Source organism: Marmota flaviventris, chromosome 14, assembly GCF_047511675.1.
Source record: "Marmota flaviventris isolate mMarFla1 chromosome 14, mMarFla1.hap1, whole genome shotgun sequence".
Classification (NCBI taxonomy): Eukaryota; Metazoa; Chordata; class Mammalia; order Rodentia; family Sciuridae; genus Marmota; species Marmota flaviventris.
In genome coordinates, this window is record NC_092511.1 from 13,256,253 (window position 1) to 13,284,041 (window position 27,789).

At 37.7% G+C, this 27,789-nt stretch overlaps 2 protein-coding genes across 2 annotated transcripts; both read right to left on the reverse strand.

Annotated features, from left to right (window-relative positions):
• Positions 1-381: 381 nt before the first annotated feature.
• On the reverse strand, positions 382-5,721 carry Rdh14 (retinol dehydrogenase 14). The gene is made up of 2 exons (XM_027937803.2): positions 5,250-5,721; positions 382-1,413 (listed from the first exon to the last, which is right to left on the reverse strand). The coding sequence occupies exons 1-2, from the start codon at positions 5,640-5,642 to the stop codon at positions 796-798; spliced, it is 1,011 nt and encodes a 336-aa protein (XP_027793604.1). The 5' UTR covers positions 5,643-5,721; the 3' UTR covers positions 382-795.
• A 3,167-nt stretch (positions 5,722-8,888) lies between these two features.
• Nt5c1b (5'-nucleotidase, cytosolic IB) lies at positions 8,889-27,420 on the reverse strand. The gene is made up of 10 exons (XM_027937774.2): positions 27,388-27,420; positions 25,252-25,341; positions 24,747-24,920; positions 24,075-24,209; positions 22,133-22,687; positions 21,798-21,965; positions 20,612-20,741; positions 17,911-18,033; positions 17,331-17,515; positions 8,889-9,221 (listed from the first exon to the last, which is right to left on the reverse strand). The coding sequence occupies exons 1-10, from the start codon at positions 27,418-27,420 to the stop codon at positions 8,889-8,891; spliced, it is 1,926 nt and encodes a 641-aa protein (XP_027793575.2).
• Between the last annotated feature and the right edge of the window lie 369 nt (positions 27,421-27,789).

Genomic DNA, 27,789 nt, shown 5'->3' on the forward strand with positions numbered 1-27,789 from the left:
ATACTAAAGAATTAAATAAGATTATATAAACTGCTATATTTAACAAAGGCCCTTTTAGAATAGCCTTGGGGGACAATATCCTGCAACTTTACTATAGCTTGTTTGATCCTCCCAATTTCTTGAGTAAAATTCTTTTGAAGAAAGAATTCTATAGTTAAAACCAACCAAACAAAAAGACCCCCAAAACGAAAAGAAAATCATCATAGGTCTTGAAGCAGGGATGTGAAGCCATGACAGATTTGAGTTTTACTAATATCACTTCTGAGAGCAGGGTGCAAGGTATGCTAAAAGGAGACTGGATTTAACAAGACCAGATAGGCTAACAAGGACAGGACAAAGAACTGCATTCAGTGTCACTTATAAAGAAATACAAGTGAAAAATCTGCATCAGTAAGTTTATTTATGTGTACACACCGGGCATATTATTGCCACACAAAAGCCATAGTAGTGAACACTTTTAACTCTTTAGCCATGAAGCACAAAGATATTTGAAATACATCTTAAGATAGCTATTTTAAGTAACCAATTCTTAAGCAGTTGTAAAATCTGCTTATCCAATTATAATTTTTAAAATATAATTGCATTCATTATACTCATACATTTAAAACGTGTTTGCTCAAAATTTGATACCCGAAAATAACCTTTTCAGTACCTTGAAAATATTCCCATGTATTTTCTTAGCAGTACTATTGTAAACCAAAATTGTTTTCCTAAGTAGCAAGAGCTCAAGCCACACCATTCCTGATCACAGATATAACTGATATATTTCATAAACAGCTCTTTCACTCCTTGTTCCTATTTTAATATGCCAACCATCACTTCACTGATATCCCAGAGTTTTCTTGCTACAGAGTCATCCATCGCTTTGGGCAACAGTTCTTCCTCCTTACAATCCCCAAAGTATCTTCCTGACACACCTTCCACCTCTGGTGAAGAGGCTAAGTAGATGGAAGTCTGGGCACCTTCTAGTGGCGTTTTGAAGAAAGCCCATGACACCAAATTGAAAAGTGGTTTCACCAGCAGTGGAATGTGAATGTGCCTCCCCAGATTAGTCCGCACGATGCCGGGATGCAATACGTTGACAGTAACATTTGTGCCTTCTAAGCGGCGAGCTAATTCTCTGGTAAAAAGAATGTTAGCCAGTTTGCTCCGGCTATAACAGAAGCTTTTATTGTAGCTCTGCTCACTGTTCAAGTCTTCAAAGTTGATTTCTCCATATTTATAAAGTTTAGAAGAAACGACCACAATCCTGCTGGGAGCTGAACTCTTGAGGAGTCCCAGGAGCAGGCTGGTGAGCAGGAAGTGCCCCAGGTGGTTCACCCCGAACTGCATCTCAAACCCATCCTCAGTCTTGGTGTAAGGGCACTGGAAGACACCGGCATTGTTGATCAAGACGTCCAGTCTAGGCTCTTCCTTCACATATAAAAAGAGAATGGCAGAATTATGAACATAGGCTTCCAGTTGCTCCTCCTGTTCACGATAAATATGTTTTAATAAAAAAAAAGAACTTGAGACTAAAAACACGTTTCTGGGCTATGGATCAGAGAGCTAGTTGAATACTGACAATTTTGTTTTTCATGGCCAGAGGGTTTCCTCTGGAGGAATTTCCTCAATTCAATACTGATATTCATAATCTCACCCCACAACTTCTTTTTCTCACTTAAATAATATGAAAACACTTATTCATAGTAATCTGTCAGTAAGAGAAAATCTGTAGAAACTAAATCTAAGACCTGAATTTCTGGTCTTATGCTTTTATAACAATAACACACACACACACACACACACACACACACACACACACTTTGGTTTCATTAGAAAGTTGATTGTCTGATCCATACCAACGTCTTTCTTAAAAACAGAAATATATTTGGAGATTAGATACTCCTATGATTCCAGATTTCTTCCCTTAATTTCAGTTTAACTAAGAAAATATCAATTTGGGAGTTAGCATGTTAATGCTGAGTTCATATCAAAATCACTGTAAGTGTACCTATGATAAAATTTTTAAAAATTCTTGGAAAATATTAAAATTCCATAAAAATTTTCTATGAACTTCTAACAACTGAAAGAGAAATGGAAATAAAATTATTTTCATCCTTAGAGAGGCCTTGCTTTCAGCATTTCATATGAAACCTCATTTTCTTTTTATAACCCTATAAGCAAACTGATGCACAGATGCTGGATGACTTATCTAGTGTCACAGAGTTCACAAGCAACAAAACCAAGAATCACACCCGAAGATAAAATCTTTTGATGGTAAAGTCCCTTCTCTTAATTATTAAAGTAGTTTGGCTTTCTAATTGGGATTTTTGAAGCATAGCTACAGTGAGTAAACTAGAAATAGTCAGCAGTTTATTCCCAGACCTACTGGACATTAGGAGCCAAGTTCAGATGTGTTACACTGTATTTCTCCCAAGTGTAAATGGCACCTTGGGAACAGAATGACCTCAGGCATTTCCTTAAAACTAGGACAAGCAACAGAGGTCAGGGATGGAAACTTAACACCTGACAGAATGTCATGAATATATCAAAGAGTAAGAACAAAAATTAAGCAGGTAATATAAAAATATATAACACAGTGACTCATAAGTACAAGTCTCACAACAGTGAAGGAGACAAAAGGGTGGGGGCCATAGGATCAACAAACACCTTTAACCTCCAACACAATGGTGGAATTCAGTTCTTTTTTTTCCTTATATGAAAACTTTTTTTAGACTTCAAGAAGCCCCTAATTTAGGAGATGTGAACAGTCAGAATTCTGTACCTTGACCATATTTTCTAGAAACTGCATTTTCTACAAAGACCTAAAATTTAGACTGTTCTCATAAGAAGTCTTTTCATTTCCTAAACCATTTAAGATGGTCTTTTCTTGCCTTTCTTGAGTTCTTTCTTTTGCTGGACAGAGAAAAAAGAAATGTACAACATGTTCCAGGTGTAAAGACAAAGGGATGACCCATGCTTAAATTAATTCTAGGTCAAATTTCATGTTTCACTGGCTTTTTTACCAAGTTTAAGTGAAAAGAAAAACATTAAATTTCACAAGTGTTATCAAAGCCTACCTGTCAGAGGATTAACTATTTCTCATTCTAACCTAAGAATCTTTTCATTTTCCAATAGTCAACTTCAAAAACAAGGAAAGAGTTCACCCATGGGGGAAAGAAAGGAATGTTCTTTTTCACTAATCCTTTGGAAAGATTTCCTGAATTAATCATTTCTGAGCCATCCTTCTTTGCTGAGATAGTGTTATTTTAGGACTTCATCATTTACTATTTTTTTTTTTTAATTCTAGAAGATAAATGAGATAAATACCAAGAATACCAACCAACCTGTGGGAAGCCTACAATTCCACTCCCCCCCCCCCCACTTTTAATTATAGTCACCAGACTTCCTTCAGAAGCAGGCAGAAAGGTAAATGCTTAGAAGCAAGGATGACGACTTTGTCATCTCCTTGTCCTTACCTTTAAACTGGTTCTGCCTCAAGATGTCAAAATAACAGAGGTATTAGGAATGAATGTGTGTGTGTGTGTGTGTGTGTGTGTGTGTGATTATCAATCACCAATCCCATTTACATTTATAATGCTTTCAAAATTTCTTAGATGGTGATTACTTCTTATCTAGAATATTATGATGAAATACTAGCAATAATACAACAAACAAAAAACCTAACTCCTGGGAGAAACAGTTCCCACACTGCAACAAGATGATCTTAGAGCATGGGGGGTACAAACCCACAGGATGTGCTGTGGAATATTTTAAATTTTTGAAAGAAGCAATGCTACTCTGCTCAATACCTAAAAGCTAGTTACTACAGGTAGTTAAGGTTTCAACATTATATTGTATTCTACTCCTTTGAGGAGATCGTTTCTTGTGGAGCTGAGTTTTTAGAACTTTTTAGCAGCTTCTCTAATAAATTGCAAGTGCAAGGCTAAAAAGTTATGTAGAACAGGAAGCAAGGGTAGCTGTATCCAATCTGATCCCAAAGTTGGAGAAATTGGTGTAGTGATCAACAGGCACACACTTTCCATTAAAGATTATGGCTAAAAATGAAATATTTTTTCTTTGAATTGTGTAGATTACATTTTAAACAGTTACTGAACTGCTAGGACATAAATATTTATTAGGTTGTCTGGATCTAACTACATCCCCCATGACCTTGAAGACATTTCTCTGACTTAAGGGCATCTTGAAAAATTTATTATATTTAGGAACCTCTGCTTTAGCCTGAAAGACTCATTTCATACAGGGCCATTTCTGTGACAGCAACCTTTAAATCCTCCCTTTTGAATGCCTTCTGGCAGATCACCTCTGCAACAGTCTCAGTCTCATCAGAAGGTTCCACTTTAGTGGAACATTTACCACCTGCCCAAAGATAGCTTCATCCCTCACTGTCCAGCAGGCAAGAGTATACAATAGGTGACCAAATATAGGCTATGAAGACAGACCACTGGTTAAGCTACATTACCTTTCTATGCCTTAATTTTTCACATACAATAGAGATAATTCCTGTGTCACAGGGTTGCTGTGAAGATTCCATGACGACAAAAGCCAAAGGCATTTTATTTTCACTTAACAGTTGTTTTTTTGAAAGTACATAAAATGCTTGGTACTTATGCTGGCATACAATTAACCTCAATAATGCAAGATGTATTATTCTTAGTTTCTATTCCTGTTTGAAGTACGATCACTAGGATTTCAAGCTCCATTCTATTTTAAAAGCATGCCAGAGTCTGGTTAGGGATGGCATTAATGAGTTCATCGGTGGCAACAACAAGTGACATTCCCTTAGATAGCAGAAAAAAAAACCAAAACGGGTGTGGAAAATAAGCATTGGTCTAAGCCTCTTGGCTAGCAACCCTCCTCCAGTGCTCTCAGGCTCTGTGTAACAGAAGGCATGGTTTGGCACACATTCACTTATGACACAGGAAAAACAATTCAGAGACCAGGAGATGACTCCTGGGCCATCCTCACATAATAAAATGAAATGTTCAGAAACTGGCTTATGCACGGTTTTCCTCCGGGGCCCATTTCTTAACATCCTCAGAAGGCAGTTCCCCTTCTTTCTCAAGCCTGCCCCTCCTCGGCTGGTGGCTCAGTGGCTGCTCCTGCCAGGAACCTCAGCCATCCCCAAGGTCACACCCCGGACTCCAGCCAGCTCCTCGGCGCCGGCCCCTCGGCCCCGCCCCGTCCCGCCCAGCGCGGCTCGGCCGGCCTTCCGCCCGGGCGGCGCGACTCCGCGAGACGCACACCTGGAGCAGCTCCTGGCAGAAAGTGCGCACCGAGCGCAGCGAAGCGAGGTCCAACTCCTTGACGACCAGCTCGCCCGCTCCGCCGACATCGGGGCTCGGCCCGGGACCCTCGGCCTCGCAGAGCTCGCGGCGGAGCTGGCTGGCCGCCTCCTCGGCGCGCGCGCGGTCCCGGCAGCCCATGATCACCCGCGCCCCCAAGCGCAGCAGCTCGGCCGCCGTGGCGCGGCCCAGGCCGCTGTTAGCCCCGGTGATCAACACCGTCTTCCCGTGCATGAGGCCGGGGTCCCCGCCACCGTGCAGCCGGTGGACCCTGGAGCCCACGAACCGCCGGGCCGCCAGCCACAGTGCCCCGCCCAGTGCGGCCAACAGGGCCGTCGCAGTAGCCACCCCCATAGCCTTCCGGGCGGAGGGCTCTCGGGTCCCTACGCTGAGGTTCCGGAGTCAAGCCTGCCACCTGGCGCGAAGAATTCTGGGGCGAAGCCAGGAGTCTCCTAACAGTGCGCGTGTGGCATGCTGGGACTTGTAGTTTTCTCCCGAGGGCACCTGATTGGTAGAGAATTCCAGCGGGCTCTCCGTGCCCTCCTTAGACCCTGCTCCCAGCCTGAAGGCGGAGGCCGGCACGTGGGCCGGTGTTGAGGAAGCTGGGTTTATACCTCCTGAAATCCAAGAATGGGGGCCTTTCCTGGGGTAATACCTAATGAATTCTTTATCTATGTCTGTATAGGATGAGAGCATATGCCCCACTCTTAGAGGCATTTATCGTGTTTTCCATTATCGCCTCCCGGAACTTGTAAACTCAGTTGTTTACTTTCACCCTCTAGAGAACGAATGGGCCATGCCAGTTGAATTCTGAGGAACAGCATTTACGAATTTAACCACATAAATCAGTTGGAAATAGAACAGGCCATTGGGTCTCAGACTTAGCATCAGAATCCCCTGGAGAGCTTGCCAGGAAATTAAAAGGAAAACAAAGTTTGGGGCTTCAGTACCAGAGTTTTCAATTCATGAGGTCTAGGATGGGGCCTAGGAATGTGCACTTCTGACAAGCTCCCAAGTAATGCAGATGCCAGAGCTGAACTGGGGTCCTCATTTTGAGAACCACTCAAGAAGGTCCTTTTGTTAGCCTTTTTTTTATGGCTGTGACCAAAGTTCCTGACAAGAAGAACTTGGAGGAAAGGTGTGTTTTGGTGCACGGTTTCAGTTCATGATTGGCTGACTCCATTGCTCTGGGCTTGGATGAGGCATCATGTCATATAAGAACTTGGCAAAGGACATTACTCTGCTCATGGCAGCCAGGAAGCATTGTCTCAACATGAGCTTTTGGGAGACACCTCATATCCAATTCCTATCTTGGTGCCTGAAGAAAAAGTCACCCTTGAATGATCTTATCTCACACTAGTAGAGGTACAGTGGAAGAATATCGAGCAGACCCACTCAAAAATGCTTCCCTGCTGCCTCCACAGGAGGAGGGCAGAGTGTTTTGTACAATGTAAAATGCTCCAAAAATGTCAGGGGTTAGTACCATAGAGACCCATCTTTAGTTGTTATTCTGACTTTAGACCTGGCAACACTTATAGGCTTCATACATTCATCTACTCACCTACCCAATAATGTGGAGGTCCTGCCTGTGCCCTGTGAAACCCACAGAGAAACAAGACACCATTTTTGTCTGCAGGGTGTTTTCTAGCTGGTACAGTCATCTCTCACCCTCACTCCTGATCCACTCAAGATTCTTCAGGAGAAGGAAAAAACAACCTGTGTAGTTTGAAATAACCTCCCTAGCTGATTTTAATAAGCCAACCATCATTCACTTACATCTGGAAAGGATATCACATGCATCTAATAGTCATAATACAAAGAGAACATAGATAAATTCCAGGAGAAGGTGACTTTCTACATACTGAGAATGGAACTCAAGAGGTGGGAAGGCTTGGTGGTGGGATTCTTCCCACTATCGCTGTGGATTATAGAAGGCATCTGGAACAGGAATCAGGAGAGGCGGCCCCTTCTTCTTCCCAATATGAAGCTGTCACTTAAATGCCCAGCCCCAAGCACATCTGTTTCCTCTTTCTGTTCCTTTTTGCCTGTCCACATCTTGCCCATCCTTCAAAGTCCATTTCAGGTCTGTTCTTCCTGACCAGTTCCAGGTTCTATGGATCTCTGCTTCCTCAATTTCATGTGTGACCCTCATTGGCACTAAGGACAAACAGCCTTCTTGTGTTGGCTGTTTGAGTTCCCACATTGGACTTCCTCTACAATACTGTTAATGCTTTCAGTTTCCTAAAGGATATAAGTGCTCAAAATGTGTCACAACTAATATACTTTGTACTGGTTTTCAACAAATTAGGGAGAAGATTAAAAGATGTGTGCCACCTGTGGTGTTTCTCAACTAGAGCCAGGGTGGAATCTTTATGTGAAGGAAGAGTAGAGATGGAGGTAGGCATAGAGAGAGCAGGAAAGAGTATGAGGACAAAGAGGAAGAAAATAATCCTTAGATTTGTTATGTAACTGCTGTGTGGCTTATGCCTGGAACTTTATTGAGTGACTAATCCAAAGGCAATGGAAATAATGACAGCTCTTTTTGAATAATGTGTAACAGAGAAGAAAGAAACACATGACTTAAATATCTGAATTTGAATTTTGGTCCTACCACTTATTAGCTTCACATCCTTGGACAAGCTAATTATTATTTTTGAATTTTAAGTTCCTCATTGAAAGAAAAGGAAGGTAATAATACTATGTAACAAACATTTAATTTGATAAGAAAATGAGATAATACAAAAATCACTAGCTCACTATCCCTAACATATGGTATATTATGGTTACTAACCAATCAAATGTTAATGAAAGTAAGACAAAAATTATAACAGAATGGCAGAGGCCATGATACAACATGTCATGACACATTTTGAAGTGGTGGCCAATTTCCGCCCCCCCTCACACGAATATTGGCCCAACTCGCCTAGTCCAAAGCAGGAGTCTTTGAATATGAAGTTTTATAGTTCAGAGGCAATTAACTCACTAAGAAAGTTTCAAAGAACCCTTCTCAGTAGGCTGTGTCTAGAACTTGTCTTACAAAGTGCCCTATCTTACAAAGCTTATATAGTCAGCTGTTTTATTTCCAAATGAAGTGTCAAAACTGGTAAACTCATGCATGTAGAGAGTAACATTTTCATTTCGACTTGTTTTTCAAGAGTATACTTAAAACACATTCCACCTTTGAAAACCACTAATCTAAGGTGATGAATAACAATTCATTCTATGTACCAAATTCCAAAAATGAAAGAAAAGGAAGGTAAATACTATGTCACAGAACAAAAATGAGCATTATTCTGTGAAACTAAGAAAGTTTCTGAAACAGCCCCTTAGTCATTCAAGTATTCAAATTCAAAATTTATCCTAAAGAGTCTCATGATTTACACAAAGCCAGGTGCAATGGCATTCAACAGCATTGACAAAGAGAAGTAGCTTGAAGGTTACTTGATAGTTGAAAATGTTGCCCCAGAACATGAAGAGGAAACTTCCAAAAGGAGCTAGTTTTTAGGTCCAAGCTTCTAAAATACCTGATTACTCTAAACATCCAAAGGAAGTTTCCTCTGTAATACTAGAATGTCACTGTTCTTTTTCTTGTCCTCATCGCTAAGTGTGGTATTTTTGGCCAACTCCATAAGGTACATGAGCTGTGATGGTGCCTAATTTCTTTGCCCCTTCAATGTGGAACATCTGGTCATCAAAGAAGATGTGGGGCCGGATCTTCACCAAGATGGGACCTTTAGGGGCTCCCGCAAGAAAAAGAGCTTCGTCTATCTCTAGACCCCAGCGGCGAAGAGTCTTCAGCACCCGGGCACCTGAGCTGGCTGCACTTCGGGCTGTAACCAGGTAGGTCCTGATAGGACAAAGTAACCGTTCATCTTTGGCATAAAACTTCTTTTGCAGTCTGCCTAAGTCTTCCAGAAAGCCTTTCAAGGGACGCTGTGAAAGGAACATATGTCACAGCTGTAAACTAGTGAACCAAAGGAAGTCATCACTGAAATAGCAGAGGCTTATAAGAGCTTATACAAAGATCTAATCTAATAGTACATGACATGCAGTGTTACTAGGCTGAAGGAATAATGCTAAAAACTTGCTTTATTTATGTAAATTTATATCCTTATATGCAACCATATTTGCATTCCTGGAATTAAGATAGGATGACCATATGATTTATCATCTAAGTCAAGCTATTTTAGGGCTAGGGCTGTGGCTCAGCAGTAGTGCACTTGCTTGGCATGTGTGAGGCACTGGGTTTGGTTCCCAACACTGCATATAAATAAATAAAATAAAGGTCTATCAACAACTAAAAAAAAATAAAAAAAGATATTTTAACACGTGAAAGAAACATTCCATAATAATTAAACCAGGACAATAGACATAAACTATTTGTGGCAAAGAGTTATAGATGATCACACTCTAAATTAACTTTAGTTGGTTGCCAAAAGCACTGATTTAAATTTTTCAGAATTGCATATTTTAAAAGTATACTCACTTGTCTAGCATAATGTTGTTTTTTTTTAAAAATCTTGGCCTGAATCCAACCTTGTCTTATAGTTTCTTTGTATATTTTCATACCTACTTTCATTTCCACCTTTCTGAATAGTTTTGGCTATATTTCTTGAATAGAGAATAGAACTGAATTTTGCTATGTGATCAAATCTGGAAGTCTTTTTTTAACAATAGATGAGTTTTAATCCCTTTACATTTATTCATATTAGAAATATGCTTTATATGGGTTCTATTTTGTAATTTTATTACATTTTCTAAGTCTGAAAATTTTAAAAGATTATTCATTAAATGTCTTTATCCTTTGTATGTATATATGTATGGTTTCTCTAACATTAGAAGCTTTGAATTATCTTCTACTGGTCACATTTTAGGACTCTCAGTCCTCTATTTTTTAAAATCCTTGGTTTATTATACTTTATGATGAGAAATAAAGAAATTAGAGTATTTTTTCAATATTTATCCAATCCTCTACTTATCCATCATATAATTTTTAGTCATTTAATTAATCTTTCTCAGTGTTTACATTTACATTATCAAATATTCCTTTATTTTTAGCAACTTCACATTTTTATTCTTTGATTACTATAGATGAAAACATCAGAATACTTAATATTCTGTAGACTTTCTTTTTTCCATATATTTTTTTATTTCTCATTGGTTATATAATTACAGCATTGTTAGGACACATAATATTAGCCCCCCCACACATACCTTTTTTGCCATTACTCTAGTCCCTGCAGACCTTTAAATCTATGGTTAAATATATTCTATGCCCATTTGTGCTTTACTCCATCCATTCATCCACATGTTGGAAAAAAATTGTCCTATTCTACTAGTTTTCTCTAGAAAAATTTCATGGAAATAATCCTTGAGAATTTAGTGTGTTTTCAACTGTTTTGGTGGTTTGCTCTGCACTTCAGCTTTTGACTAGATGTAGATTCCATGATTTATATTTTCTCTCCATAAGACCTTTTTTTAAATTTTTAAAATTTTTTATTTTATTTATTCTAATTTGTAATATGTGACAGCAGAATGCAACTCAATTAATATTACACAAATAGAGCAGAATTTTTCATGTCTCTGGTTGAACACAAGGTAGAGTCACACCCTTCGTGTTTTCAAACATGTACTTAGGGTAATGATGTCTGTCTCATTTCACCATCTTTCCTATCCCCATGCCACCCTTTCTCCTCCCTCACCTTTGCCTTATCTAAAGTTCATCTATTCCTCCTATGCTCCCTCCCTCAATCCCCATTATGAATCAGCATCCTTATATCAGAGAAGACATTCAGTATTTGTTTTTTTGGGATTAACTTACTTCATTTAGCATTATATTCTCCAACTCCATCCATTTACCTGCAAATGCTATAATTTTATTCTCTTGTAATGCTGAATAATATTCCATTGTGTATATATAAGATCTAATAAGTAGTTTTTTTGCTATGGAGTGTGGCTGTTGAAAAGTCTGAGGGAAGCTTAATAACTATCCCCACCCACCCACCACTTATGTTGATTGGTTTGTCTGTGGGCAGACAGCCCAAATAATTATTATTCTTTGAAATCAAATAATTTAATTTGGCTATCTCAGTGATGCTCTATTTCCCTATCAGAAAACACGAACTTATATCTCTAATAATTTAATAATTAATGTATGTTTTAAAATCTGATATCACAAGAATGTTTTCTTGATTTGTATTTTATATAAATTTGATCTTTACTTAACCACACCTCACTCAGTAATTTCAATGTTTTACTTCAGGGATTCCACTTATGCATATGTTGGACTTTCTTTCCCTGGGATCTTTTTCTGCCATTTTTCTCTCTAAAATATTTTCAATTCTACTCACATTGGCACATTTTGGCACTCTACATTTCACATTTTATCATCTCTTTCCATGATTATTTCATTTCATTTATATTTTATGATTCTGCTTTATATTAAAGTTTTTGTTGTGGCAAATTCTCACTATCTTCACCTGAACCATGGAAACTTTTCCTAGTGAAAATTCTTCATCCACTATTATTAAATGATGTTATTTTTTGATCTGCCTTTTTCTCCTGGCATCTTTGCTTGTATTCTCTTTTTATTATTTATACCAAAGTAGATGGGTTTTCCTTGGAACTGTTGGTGGTTTGGGGAGACTGACTTTTTAACAATTCAAAGGTTTCCTTTTCTGTTTTTAGGAAACCAAATGTTATCTGGAAACAAGACCTCTTATATTAATATTTACTTGGTTCTACCTTCCTCTGAGGCTGCATATATCAGAATAAGCAAGTAAATTTAACTTCTAAAGGTTAGAAGCATAAGTGGAAAAACTGTGACTCTTTTTCCTTTTATTTGGGAAATACAGTAAAATTGGTGGAGCCACTGTGGTCACAGTTTGTCTTTGATACTCAGAAGCACACTATTCTTGTTACACTGAATACTTTCCAAAGGAATGAAATGGGAATATTGAATTTGTGTAACCATATTCAAACCAGTTATCTACTCATTCTCTTTTACTTCTATTTTTGTGTATGTTTTATAATCTATATATTTGTTCACTACTAAAAGCATATAATTTATGAATAAAATGTGAGACTATTAGGCAAAGTTATTAAAAATACTTTTTTGAGGAGATGTATGATTTAAAATATTTGGGAATCTACCTAAGATGTAGAAAGCCAAAAGGACTATTCCTACTTTAAGAAAAACACCTGACAATCTGAAAGTATTATAACTTTTCTTCAGTGCATAAGAGAGCTAATATTAAACGGCACCAACTACCATGGAATCTAAGGAAAAACGGGTGTCTTTCCAAGTAAAGATGGGATGAAAGAACTGCTACACCCATGGCAGAGCATTGAGGGAAGAAATAGCAGACACTGTATAAGCAAGAATGAAAAATTCAGGTGATTTAGAAAACACATTAATAAAGGATGGAATCATGAGTACAGAAGCTGTGTGATGCACAGACACCAGTACACACTTTATCAAGGCTTTACTGCCTGGACTTGCCTAGGTGTTTATGAGAAAGATTTCAGGCAGAGTAGGAGACAGAAGAAAGCCATCTTTGGTGGTACAGCCTTGGAAGAGCAGAGCAGCCACTTTGAGAAATGACTGAAATACTACCTAGTGCCTATATTCCAAGGACTAATAGGCTTCACTACTAGAAAGACTTTAAACATGTTATCCTCCAGGGCACAAGTAAAGATCTACTATGACTGGGAAAGGGTAAAGGAAAAATCTTCTACTCCTGGGGGAGGCAGAAGAATTTATCATAGACCCAGACCATTAGGCATCTTCCTTTACTGGGGGAAAGGCAAAGTCCTTGTCCTTAGAGTCCTAGGAGAGACAGAGCAGGCAGAGAGACAAAGAAGCAACAGCTGGGAATGTAGATTCATCTGAGACACAGACTTATAGAGAAGGCCTAAAGCTGAAAGTACAGCAGAAAACCCTCAGGGCAAACCTAGCTGCATCTTTAGAACACATTTAATACTAGAAAAATTTGAAGCCTGTGATGCAGTGAAGAAAATCATAGCACAATATCTAAAACCAGCTTAACTCTTGATTACATTGATTCAATATATCATAATAGTTTCTAGTAGAAGAGGAAGAATAACTGTTACAAGGCAAAAATGTTATTCATAAAAGTCTTCACATTCATACACTACAATTAGTAATATCAAATTTTATGAGACCACAAAAAATTGAACAAAACGAAAGTGCAATTCTCTTTTAAGAGAAATAAAAAAGATTAGACTTGGTGATGACCCAAATGTCATAAATATAACAGAAGCAACTGAAGGAGACTATAATTAATATCTCAGCATCTACTTTAAAGTATATAACATGCATGAGGAAAAGAGAGTGTTGAAGCGAAATTCTAGAAATAAAAATGATTTCACAGAAATGAATACTTTTAATGGATATACTAGTAGACTCAACATGGCTAAGAAAAGAATGAATAAACTTGAAAAAATAGATGAATAGAAATTACCCAGACTTAAAAAAATGAATAAAAGGGTGGAGAGAAAGAGAGCAAAACACTAAAATTCTGTGGGACACACACACACACACACACACACACACACACAGTATTTAAACCGCCTAAATAAAAAATACACAGAAAATCTTGAAGGCAGCCAGGGAGAAATGGATACATACAGAGGACCACAGGTAGAAATTTCAGAAAATTTGTTATCAGAACCTATATAGAATGACATTAGAAGACAATGGAAAGACATCTTCAAAGTGCTGAAAGAAAAAATACAGTAAACCCAGAATGCTAAATCCTGTGAAAATAAAATATGTTATTAAAAATAAGGAGAAATGACTTTTCAAGCAAAGGAAAATAAGATTCATTACCAGAAGATTTTTCCTACATGAAATATGAAAAGGTGATCGTGCAAATATTTAAAATAATATGAATATAAAAGACATATTTTTGTCTTATCCTTATTCACTCAAAGATATTTGATTACCAGAATAAAAAGTAGCTAACAGGGTTTTGAGAGTTTATAGATAAAATGTATGAACTCAATGCTACAAATATGGTAGAGTGTTAGATAGTGTTTTGGGGGTACATTGTCATCTTATACAAAGATGATATGTTATCTTATACAAAGATGATATGGTATCATATTGCTCGAGAGTGTATTGTGCATAATCTACCAATATTTGGAAAAACTCAGAATATTTGACAATTAAGTAATCTACTTCTAAATAGCTAAAGGATAAGAGTGGAAGACATAAATTTAAAAAAATATTTTGAACTGAATGAAAATTATACCACTTACCAATATTTAGGGAATGTAACTACAGCAGTGTATAGAGGAAACTTCATAAGAAATAAAATGAGGTCTCAAATCAGTGACCTCAGCTTCCACATTAAAAATCTTAGAAACATCTGGTTCATTTTAAAAGATAAATAAAATTGATAAATCTCTGGTGAGAGTGACCAAATAAATCAACAAAGAAATGAAGATACTAATTACTAATATCAGAAATGAGAGAGGGGACACGTCACTAAAGATCCTGTACATAATTAAAGAAAATATAAAAAACCTTTATGTTCATAAAAACAACTTAAGTGAAACTGATGAATTCCTTAAAAGACACAAATTCATAAACACAGAGAAGAAAGGAAATGAAAATATGAATAATAGCTCTGTAGCTATTAAGAAAAATCCAGGTCCAGATGGCTTCTCTAGAAAGATCTACCAAATATTTAAAATAGTTTGCATTATTTTTTATGAGATCAGCATTTCTCTTTGACCAAAATTAGTTCAAGATATTATAAGAAAACTATAGAACTATATTGTTCATGAACATGAAGGCAAAGACAAATCTAAATTTTAGCAAGTTGAATCCAGCAGTATATAAAAAGGAATATCATATGACAACCTGAGTTTATACCAACAGAGCAAAACTGCTTTAACATTTAACATGCACCAATGTAATTTATATATCCATAAACTAGAGAAACCACATGATTTTCTCAATACATACAAAAATCCAACATCCACTTACAAAAAATAAAAAAAAAACTAGCAATCGAAGGCAACTCTCTCAAGTTGACAAAGGGATCTAAAAAGAACCTATAGCTAACATGCTTAAGAGTTAAAGATGTTCCCCTAAGGTCAGGTCAAGGAGTTCCACTCTCATCACTATCATTAAACATTGCACTGGATGGACTAGCAAGGTAATTAGGCAGAAGAGATAAAGAAAAAACATACAACATAGAAAGATAGAAACAACATTGTCTTCATTCATAGTCACCATTGTTGCCTACTTAGAAAACCTCAAATAAGGGGCTGGGGATGTGGCTCAAGCTGTAGCGCGCTTGCCTGGCATGCATGTGGCCCGGGTTTGATCCTCAGCACCACATACAAACAAAGATGTTGTGTCCACCGAAAACTAAAAAATAAATATTAAAATTATCTCTCTCTCTCTCTTTAAAAAAAAAGAAAACCTCAAATAATCTACAAAAATGTTATGACTAAAAAGGCAATTTTAACAGGACTGTAGGTTACAAGGTCAGCATACAAAAATCTATTGTGTCTCTGCAATAAATTATTGGACATTAAATATTTTAAAGTACCAATTTATAGTATGATCAAAACATAAAATGTATAGGTATGAACTAACAAAATATGCAAAATCTGTATTCTGGAACCTATAAAACACTATGAAATAAAGAAATTTAAAAATTCTAAATGAATGGAGAGATATACCACATCCATGGACCAAAATACTCAATATTTTTGAAGTATTTGTTCTCCCCATATTTAGCTATAAATTCAATAAAAACCCAATGAAAGTTACAACAGGACTTCCCCTCCACCCCAAGATAGATAAGAGCTTTTAAAATCTGTATGAATATGCAAGGAGTCAGTCTATCAAAAACAGTTTTGGAAAAATAAGTCAGAGAACTCATACCAACTGAGTTTAAGACTTACTCTAAAACTATGATAATCAAGACAGTATAGTATTGATGAAAAGATGAATACTTATATCAAAGGAACAGACCAGAAAGCCTTTTCACCAAATAGTGCTAGAACAATCAGTGTATCCATAAGCAGAGAAAATAAACTACAGGCAATACTTTATTTCAGCACAATATTAGCTCAAAAGAGATCATGATTGTAAGACCTAAAACTATAAAACTTCTGTACATCAACAGAGAAGACAAAGCTTTGTGACCTGGATTTAGGCAAACATTTCTTAGATAACACATTGAAAGCAAAATTTGTGAGAACAAATTGATAAAACTGACTTTATCATAATTTAAATATCACTTCCCTAGTGTGAGGTTACGAAATAGTAAAACTTTTCAGTTTTTGAACAGTACATTCATAGCTTTATTCATGAAAGCCAAAATAACAATATTTAAGATTATTAAGGTTCAAAGAGAACTGAGGGAAAAAAAATAAAAACTGAATGACTGAAGAATCATAGCATGAAACTGAATGATTTGATGTTTCAATTTCCTTTGGTTCAGACGTTGTAGGTTTTTTCATTTCGTATATTGATTTTAACACTTCAGTTCATGGATGGGTTCTTGAAATGTAAATATTTACTTTCAGTTTTATTAAGTATTCACAATTTGCACTTTTGAGATTCATATTTGATTCAGTTTAAACTCTTAGTCTTGTTATTTTCTCAATTAAGTGATGTCTTTTTTGAGAGAAACAAGTGTTTACTGATCTAGTAGAAATTATCTTAATATTTTGAGAATCTATTATGTGGAAATGTGTATTGGTGGGTGGTGTTTCCTCTGTCACTCATAATTTGGAGGGGGTGAACTCATTATCATGGGATGATCACAGAAGTATTTCTAAAAGATAGTTAAAAGACTCTTAAATTAAAAAAAAAAAATGTCAGCAGTGGATGCTTCAAAGTGAGGAATTCCCAGATGAAAAGAGAAAACTGCAAGGACGAAACAGGGAAGAAGGGACTGCCAAAAATAATTTAAAAAGCTATCATAAAGAACAAATATTTATATCCTTATGTTGGAAAATCAGTACATCAAAATTAATCAGAGCTCATGTACCTACCTGAGCAAGCGGCTTATTTTCAAATAGTGTTTCATGTTGAAAGAATTTGTCCAGCCCGTGCTCTTTGGCAATTTGTTCAGACTCATCAGAGAAGAGGACAGCATCCCCATCAAAGGCCACACGGAGCTGTGTGTCACAGTAAGACATATCTTTGGCTCCGTCAAACATTGTTGCAGAGGCAATACCTGACAGATCATGGGGATCTATTAATACTCTGTAGGGCCATGAGTTTTAGTTTCTCCCACCAACCAAAAACAAACCCCAAACCAAACGAAAACAAATGCCCTCCCAACCTCATTTCCTCTCTAGCTATTATCTGATGAGACAACTCCGCTCCACCAACACACATCTCAGAACAGAGGCCTATCATTACCTGTTTCAATAGGAGTGGGAAGTACAAAATAGATTGTGGGTCAGTCACTAAGGAGGTCCCCCCCACCTCCAGGAAAGTCAGAGCTCTAAAGGACAAGCATAAGGGCTTCCAAGTGTGGAAACGCCTTAGACGACCCAAGACCTAAGCCACATCATCCTGTGTGAATCATCAGTGCAGAGCTCTTTACTAACTAGAGGGTTAAAATACCTTCTTGTATTGCTTCTTGGACTTTTTCAGAATCCGCAGAAAGATACAAGTTGGTAAGATATGCCTTCAAATAGCCAATGGGACTTTTTCCACCAGTCAAACAGAAGCGGTCAATTAGTAGGCCTATTATTAGGCAAGAAAAACTTTGTTATGACCCAGACTAAAGACCATTCACTGTAAATCAATGAAAGTTACCTTACGAATAACTGAGTTTATTTTTAAATCCAAGTAAGTTCATTTGTACATCTAAATGAAAATTACTATGGAAATAATTAAAGTTTAAAATTACTTTCATAGCATTAATATTGAAAATTTTTCTCAGGTATTTTATAAAATAGGGAATGTTTTTTGATGTATTATAGTTTTTTAAAAGCATTTTCATATAGAACATGCTGGTTTATTCTCACAACAGCATGCCAGATATTATCCTTATCACAGAAAAGGATAATGAGACAAAAAGACCTGTCTAACCCACCCATTCACTTGCATAGGGCAGACTTGAGGTATTTGCCTCTTGTTTAGACTACAGCAGTGTGCTCTTTTTGTTGCATTGTGACCTCCTTACTTGATAAAAAGGGGTCATCAAGTATGGCTCTATTTTAAGTACCATTCTTCAGTAGCAATACAATAGTAATAATAAATAATGCTAGGATTTAAACTATTTTCCAAGAACAATAAAATATTTGAAATTGTCACTCTTTTCTGACTTGAAACTTTTAATGAAATTATTAGTAGACTCAACATTTATATACTATTAAATGCCTTTCATATCAACAATTAAAAATACACTGCCTATTGGTGATAAGTTTGTAAAATAGACATCTAGCCACTAATACTATGGATAAAAGAATAAATTGGTTAATTTTTCTAGAAAGTTAATTTGACAATACCTATTAAGAGCTTTTAGAAGTCTGAAATACTACCTAGGATTCCTTTCTTTCAGGTGTTTATCCTAAGGAAATAATATGAAATACTGATAAAAATTTATATTAAAAGATCTTAAGTCAGGGTTATTCATTTTTGTTCTTTGTGATACTGGGTATTGAATCCAGCCTTGGAGCATGCTAGGCAAGTGCTCTGCCACTGAGCTATATTCCCTACTTAGCTCAGGGTTATATATGAAAGCAAAACATGTTCAATAATGTGAGTATAGTTAGGTGAAGTATAATATCATGCATATAATAAAATATTATATATCTATTCAGAGTCTTTTGTAGATCTATAAGAAGCTGGGTAGATGCATGCAATGTAAAGTAAGCTATCAGTTGAGTCAGCTGTTTTACACTGTAGGGTCAAAGGGAGTGGGTGGGATCCATCAACAGTAGGGGTGAAGTATGGCTGCTTTCATGCTAAGAAATTCACACTTTTACTTTTTCACATGAACTAATGCTGGGTATAAGTGACACAAAAGCAGACCCTACAAATGTGTAAATTATTAATTTAATGATCCAGAAAATATTTGGTGACACTAGGTTTTCAGAAATGATTAAAATATTGTTCCTTTTCAAAAGGAGATCACAGTTTCCTGAAAAGCTGGGTATGTAAAAAGTTATAACAAAGACCACAGCAGATAAAGTACTAACTAATTCTGGAGAAAAATTGTTAGTTTATCAATAAGGTTTCATGAAAAAGTTGTGCACAATTGGCTCATTGGGAGATTTCATATTTAAATAACTGATTCCTTATGCTTCCAAATTCAGCAGACTCAATGTGGTGAGGGATGGATAAACCTATATCACCTACTAAATCAAATAAGACCACGTGTCTTAAAAATAGTAGTTTTTCATTTTTTGAATGATTACTGTATGCCACTCATTTATGCTAAATCTTTTATATACATTTTCTCTTTTCATTCTTAATTCTATGAAGGCTGCATTTTTTAAAAGGAAAAATTTTAAAACTATGTCTCAGTAAGATAGTAATCTTATAATTAGGGTAATATAAAATAAAACACAATAACTTAAACCCAGTAATTAACCCAAAATATATTTTGATTATTTATAAATATGCCCAATCTAAACCTAAAATTTAAGAGTATACAATTTAAACCTGATTTTGACTTAACATGCCAACAAGACTGGATCTATCCCTTAGAAAAATGGATAGTGGTACACCAAATAAAAAGTCAGATAATTTCAAAGTAAGGAAAATGGAAACTTTAGGAAAAAGTGATACACTGATGGAAATGCTCTGGAGACTAGAGCAAATCAAATTTTCCATGTAAAGGAATCAAGACACTTTTACTGGCATGAGTATGGATTTGATGTATGGAAGAGAGAACAGTCAGGAGAATCAGATTTTTAAGAGGAAAGGAGAGGTGAAAACCTTTAAACCCTTAACATGGATATGTGGTGAACAAGAAGTTTGATCAGGCAGAGAAAGCTTTTGGGTTGATGGCCCCTTGAAGTCAAGTTCAGAAGTGGAAAACATAAAACAGAAATATATTGCAGGGCCTGGGATTAAGACTTTGAAATTCACACTTGACAAGTTAAGTCCAGAGCTTTGAGCCCAACTCTGTGCTGAAGTTAAAAATGAACATGGCCTTTCTGCTTCTGACATAGGCAAATAAACATTCCTCACTCAGGAGGGGGTGTCGGTATCAAAGATACTGCATTGGTTAGGCCACAGTTTAGCAAAATAACATGGCTTCTCTCTTCCAAAGCTATGAGCTGGTCTTCCACATGGTATTTATTTTACTTACTATAGTGATTGACGCTGTTTATAAGCCGCACTCCCACTTGGGCATGGTTATTAGTCATCAGTACAATATCAAATAATTCCTGATCATCAGGATACAGATCTCGGAGTCTAGCATTGACATGCTGCAGTGCCTGCAGGTTATAAACAAGGATGTAAGTAAAGAGGCACAGGCAAGGTGGGCCTTGGGAGGCTGGAGAGGAAGCACCTCATCAGGATCAGATTCAAGCTTTGAAGAGTCTTCACTAAGAGATTATGGCTCCTTCATGTCAAGTTTATACCATTCATTTCTGTATTTTCCACCTCCCATACATAGGACCACTGTTAATGTTCACATTTAATGTGTTCAAACATCACACATTTAGTTTATTAGAATTATCTCTGGGGGATAGATAGAAGGATCAGGCTAACCTTTTTTATGCTTTGTTTGTTTTAATTTGTAAAATCTGCCCTTATGATAATCTAACCATTATTTTTTTTTAATGTGAAAAATATGGAACGCTTTAGGAATTTATACATCATTTTGTACAGACGCCACAATGATCATCTTCTGTGTGTTCCAATTTTACCATACCTACTGCAAGGGAATATTATTTTTAAAACATGGGTCTTTAGGTTTGGGATTTCCTCTCATGCTTCTACTGGGGTTCCATAAGTTCTTTCTACCTACAACTCCTAGAGGTGTCATTTGTTTTTGCATGGCTATGATATTGTGTAATAACTGTGTAAATTACACAGAGGATCTGTTATGAGTGCTATATATTCAGTGAATGATCATGCCCCTCAGTACCAGAAACATCTTCATTTTCTTAATTTTTATTTTTGTGACCAGAGCAGCTAAAGTGACTTTCATCCCATTTTAATAAGATGTTTTATTTCTACTCAGGATTATAAACTCATTATTGCTTCTTAATAGGAAAGGCAACGTCCCACATCTAGGACTATGGGCTAAAGTCCCATAAGTGAAAACCTAAGGTCAACTGGGGCAATAATCATAGGTAAGGCACATTAAAATTTTTTATAATGTTCAATTTACTAGAATTATCTCTGGGGGTAGGTAGAGAGAAGGACCTAGGAACGTGACAAAAATCGTCCAGAAAATGTAGGGGGAACTGGTAGAGTTCCCAAAGGTGGGCCCTGGTCCTTCTCTCACAGTCCAAGGTCCTGGCAGAGCCAGACATCTTTAGTACCTTGACAAAGCGGAACGCGGGCCCGGGAGTCAGGATGACGTTCTCATTGGTGAGCTGATATTCCATGTACTTTTCCAGACCTTCTTCCTCATAGATTCTCCTGTCATCCACCATGTTGAAGAGTGCCCGAGATGACACAGCGATGGTGATGGCGTTCTTGGGTTTGGGCTTCAAAGAAGGGCAAGGACAGGAGGAGATATCAACAGACAGAGGGACTGCACAGGAGCCAGTGGGGTGGGAAGAACCTGAACTGACTTGGCTATGCAATGGACTAGAGGGAGGTTGTGGGGCTGGAGGAGGCACTCCTGGGGTACCTGCACTGGGGGCCTGCTCACCGGCCGTGGGCGCGAGGAACTGGGGATTTTCTCGTACAGCAGCTTCACGGATGCCCAGTACGCCTCATCTATCTCGTCTTCCTCCTGCAGCTTCTGCTGTTGCATTTCCGACATACAGTCGAGATCCATCTGGATGGAGGTAGGGTAGTGCGTGCGAAGCTGGGAATAGGCCTTCCACTCGGTGGGAGTCGGGCGCGAATATTCCCGCGGCTGCACGTGCGAGTCTCGTGAGTCGCTGGGTGTGTCCCGCGCCAGAGTGTTCCGGTTACCGCGGACATCACGCCCAAAGCTTTGAGCCCAGGCTTCTGGAGGCTCATACTTCTTGCGCCTGACGCTGGACTCTGGCTCTGGGAGTGCGGGAGCATCGTACTTCTTGCGCCTCTGGCTGGACTCTGGTTCGGGGGGCGTGGGAGGCTGCGATTCGAGAGGCATTTCTGGCTCTGGCTGCGTTTTGGGCATTGGTGGAGAGGGTTCTGGCGAAGCCTGTGGTGGTGGAGAGTCCTCCTGGCTGGGGGAAGTACATGAAGTTCGGGAGGTTGTGGAGCTGTTTTGGAGCTAGAGCAAGAAAATTGGTGCCTGGATTCAAGGTTTCATCCAGATCCTTATCCCCATCTCAGCCCAACTCTGATAAAGGAAAGCTGTCTATTTTGTCTGGTCTGGTCTAAGAGGGATCATGGTTCATCTAAGCTCCTTTAAATAGACCCTAAAGGGGTCAGGCATTTCTAGTCATTAGGAATTTCATATTTCTGTTAAATAGACACACACTGCTTTCATTGTCCCCTAGCTTCCCCATCAGCACCTCACAGATGCATCTGGCAGCATCACCTTTTTTGGTTGTAAGTAGTTAAGATATAGGTCCTTTTCCTCACCCTCAGGCAGGTGGCACACAGTTTGCAAGGTTCTGCCCTTGCCTGCCATGTACCTGCCTAGACAGAGGCCTCTGAAAGACCTTGAGTAACAGATCTTGCTTGGCCAGTACCTCACTGTGTGGCCTCTAGTTATCTCCATGTGCAAGCTGGGCCAGACCTTCCTACCAGAACTCTTCACCTGGCATAGAGAGGGCCTGTCTCCCTATTTGCCATGTGAATAATGCAGGAGCTAAGACTGGGGAAGCAAATACCTTTCACTGCCTTTACAGTAACCTGCAGCAGCTCAGTAGCAGAAAACCCTTTTCCTCAATAGGTAGGAACCATTCTTGAGAAGGGACTTTTCTACTAAGGTGTGTAAGAAATTATTACACATCCATATATTTTACAGTTTTTATGATTGTTTCACATGTAACTCAAAGGGAAGTTCTTGATGAGATTGTTGAGCCCAGCCTGACAGAGATAGATAAATGAATACATGTGTGAATACATATTCTTCCAGTGACTAGATATTTATTTTCTCTGCATCTGAAAAAAAATTATCTATATATACATATATGTGTGTGTGTATATATACACACACACACACACACACACATATATATATATATATATATATATATATACATACATACATACATACATATACATGTATATACATATACTTTTACTTATGTGATCAGGCCTAGTTAAGGGGCCAAAGCACACACAATCCAATGGGATTAATTTTTTGTCTTTTAACCTTTCTATATCCTCTTCTGAGAGCCAAGGGTACTCAATGAATTTTTGTTGAATAGATGAAGAAAGGTAAGAGAAAATGTGCAAGCTCTAGACATAGAAACTCCTGAATTGTAATCTGACCTCTACCACTTAGTTACTACGAAACCTTCAGCAAGTTGATTCCTCAATTTCCTCAGTGATAAAATGGGAGCTTATGAGAGAGTTTTTGTTATAGTTAAATTAACTAAAAAAACAAAGTATAGAGGGATAGGGCCTGGTATGTAGAAAGCTTCAATAGATGTAAACCATTATTGTTTTTAATTTGCTTCCCCCCACCCTTTCATCTCTAGTTTTACCTTAAGACTGGTGTTCCTGCTTCTTGACTCCTCTACTGATGGAGGCTTGGTGGATGGGCTCCGAGATGTCCTAGACCACGGACTTCGTACCACACTTGCTCGAGAGTCTGGCTTCTGCAATGATTCTTGGGATCCCTAAAGGAGATAAGAGAGCCAGGATGTGTTTCCCCACCACTTGTTGCTTCTGTGTGCATATACCTACAGAATAGTTATATCAGGCTAAAAATAACAGCAACCATTGAAAAGGCCCCTGGCCTCCGTGACCTTTAATTCAACCTAAGTCCTGTGCACTGTTGTAGCTCTGGCCCAACCCTAACTTCTGTATGAAGCTTGAGTTACCAAGGCTCCAAGTCTGATAGCCTCCTGTTTTTTCAACCATGATTCTCCTTTTATAATACTTAGTACAGCTGAACATCTTTCCTCCATTTCCCCCATTTCCTCTCTTAAGGATAATCTATGAGTCCCCCTAGAAAAATTACCTGATGGGTTTGCCGGTGTTTGTCTGCAGCAGGGTTCTAAAGTAACAGCCTAAAAGGGCATAAAGCCCCCTGGCCTTCCTGTGGGCGGAGTCCATGGAGAGACAAGTCGAAGAGTTTCTGTTCCCCACATCCTTCCCCTTCCCAGATTGCCTGGGGCTCCCCTCCCAAATCAGGTCATGCAATCTCTGCTCACCCTCATCATGGTGATCTGCCGGCCCTGCTCCCACAACAGGCACACGTGAATATAAATACGTATTGTGCGGCAGGGGCTAGTTCCCTCAACTGCACAAAGGCAGCGTCTACACGACGGGTGACCCCGCATGGGGCAACATCTCAGCGGGTGATTCGGATAGACTGCATGCCTCATCTGAAAGATTGTGCAGAAAACGATCAATGTGATGGCCAGACTCCCATTCCCTCCCTGATCTGACAGAGGCCAGTCTCCTGTCTGCTGAGTGGAGGAGGCTGCTGTAGTTTTTACACCACATATTCTGCATAAACTGCCGGATGTGGACGCTAGGGGAAGATGAGGTCCGCGTCTCCTAAGTTTGTTCTTAGCCTTCTCATGAGGACATTACTTATCCCTTACTACAGATATCAGCAGCTCAGTTTTCTCTCCAGGAATTCCCCTGCCTCTTGGAATTTGCCATTGCGCCTTCTGCTCCTTGTTTTCCTCAAAGGCGCAGAGTTCAGCTCACCTGATTGCTTAGCCGAACTCCCGACTTTTCAGTTTCCTTTCTTTTTTCTCCTTCTAGACTCTCTTTTGATTGCCTCATCCCATTCTCATTCTTAATATAAAAACAAAAAAAATACTTATTAATTTTTAAGCTCAGGGGCATTAGAAATTTTGGGTTTGGGAATAAAAGGATAACTACAGAATTTTTCTCCTTGCTAATATAAAAGTATGAACTTTGGACCTTATGTTTTCCCCATTCTAACAAGCCTGGATAAAAGTAACACATTTTATAAATATGAATTACACAAATCATTTTTATAAAAATTTGTTGGTTCATAGGTTTGAAATATTGACACATTTATCACTTAATTATTCTTACATGGGAAATGCTATGGGAGGATTTTCCAGGGTTCAGCAGAGTTTGGATTTAAATATGACCTTGTTTGTACAGAACTGTTTTTTCCCCCTTCATTTCCTCTGAAAGTTGCTACTTATGGAACTTTTCACTTTGCCATATAGAATTGAAAATTTCCATTTTCATTTTCCTTTTTTTAATGGTATAATTATCTTTAAATTCCTTGAATATATTAATAACAGCTATTTTTTATGCATTGTAATTTTACATAACAGTGGGATACATTATGGCATTCGTATATGCACATAGCATAGTTTAATAATTCTCACTCCCTAGCATCTTCCCTATTTGTTTTCTTAATTATTCAAGTGCCAGGGTTCTGGGTATCTGAGCCTCAACAATATTATTATGAGTCTTAATAATGAGAACTTTCATTCTGTAAAGATTTATTACAGACATTTTCTGTTCTTACTGTCAAATTACTTTCAGCATTGAGAGCATTTCCTTATTAAAAAATTAATAAGGAAAACCACATGGGAGAAAAGAAGATAACTCACTCTACAGAAACCTATTCAAACATTCATGTCTTAATTTTCCATTGGGAGAGAAACTTAGCAACTGTTTACATTGTTTCAAGTAATTCAATACCATTGATGTGACCAAGATTAGTGTCATTTATCTGTTTAAGGAGCTTAACTTGAAGATCAGACCAAGGTCCTTCAGAAGCCATCTCTGTTCATCCATTTATGCTGTGTGCCTTGGACCAGGAATGTGTCATCAGTGTTAATTGAATAAGAATATGATCCCAGAGAATGACTTAGCTACATGGCTCTCAAACTAATTCTAAAATCTTTTCATCACCACTGCCATATCAGTCACCATAATATCCTATCATTTCTAACTCCAAAAGATATTTTTATTTATTTATTTATTTTTTCTTTCTTTTTTTTAAATTTTTTATTGTTGGTTGTTCAAAACATTACAAATTTCTTGATATATCATATTTCACACTTTGATTCAAGTGGGTTATGAACTCCCATTTTTACCCCATATACAGATTGCAGAGTTCCTTTCTCTCTCTTTACTATTACTTTATTGCAGGCTTCTTATCACAGTTCTTAGATTATGGCCTTTGAACGGATTTCATGGCCTCAAATCCTTCCCATTTCTAAGTCTGTCAAGCTTATTATAAAATGTAAATCTGATTATGCTTCATTCCCGATAAACTATTTACTTGGTTAGACAGACCAGGAGCCTTGTAATGCACTCCTGTCCATCTCCAACTTGTTCAACTCTTTCAGGTTCTACAGATGCCAAATGACTTGTATTTGCCCACATGCCACCCTGGACTCCTTGTAATGCCCTCTTCCTTTAGTCATCTTTGAAATTCAGCTTAGTGTTGCCTGGGGGCAGATCACAGAGGTAAACATTGTCTGTACTGTAAAGTTTGTACTGTCTGTGTCTTTTGTCCAAACTTTGCTGAGCACTGAATTTTGTTTTATGGGTTTCTTCTTGGTCTTTCTATGCTGTGCATTCTTCAGAGACAGACATTGGGTGTTTACTTCTTACCATTTAAGATCATGTGCTCAAGAAGCTCCGACTTACTGAATTGAGTTAGTCTGTAAATGTTAATCTATTGTTTTCCTGTCTTAGTTTCCTTTTCTTCTACCTCTGCTTTCCTCTACATAGAGCCATTATCTGAAATTATTTGTTTTCTGCAGGGCATTTCCTGAGGTGAAGGGTAGATTAACATTTACATTTCCTCAGCTTATTGGTAAGGGTCTAGGCATTTGGTTCACTCACTTTCTTTTTCTGTTTCAAAGATGTTTGACTCATTTCTTTAACTTGAAATTCTCTTGTTGTTACGCAGGATTTTGTCTCTTCAGCTCCATTTCCTATTGCTTCCCATGCTCAGTCTGGCTCTGCATTTAGAATGTCAAATTTGTGACATCACATGTGGTTCCATAGTAACAAACTGTGCAGACATAACTAGACTTAAAAAAAAAAGGTGCAATGATGTTTCTTTATATTTGAGTACATCCAGTCATAACCATTGTCTGTGTTTTTAGAAATTGATTTCTAAACATTGTTAAAATGTTTAATATTTAACATTGTTAATTTTAATCGATAATGCAGATCTGGAGGCTATTTTTAACAGCTGATATTTTGTTCTAGATGTGGTTTAGAAGTGAACCCAGCTTTAGT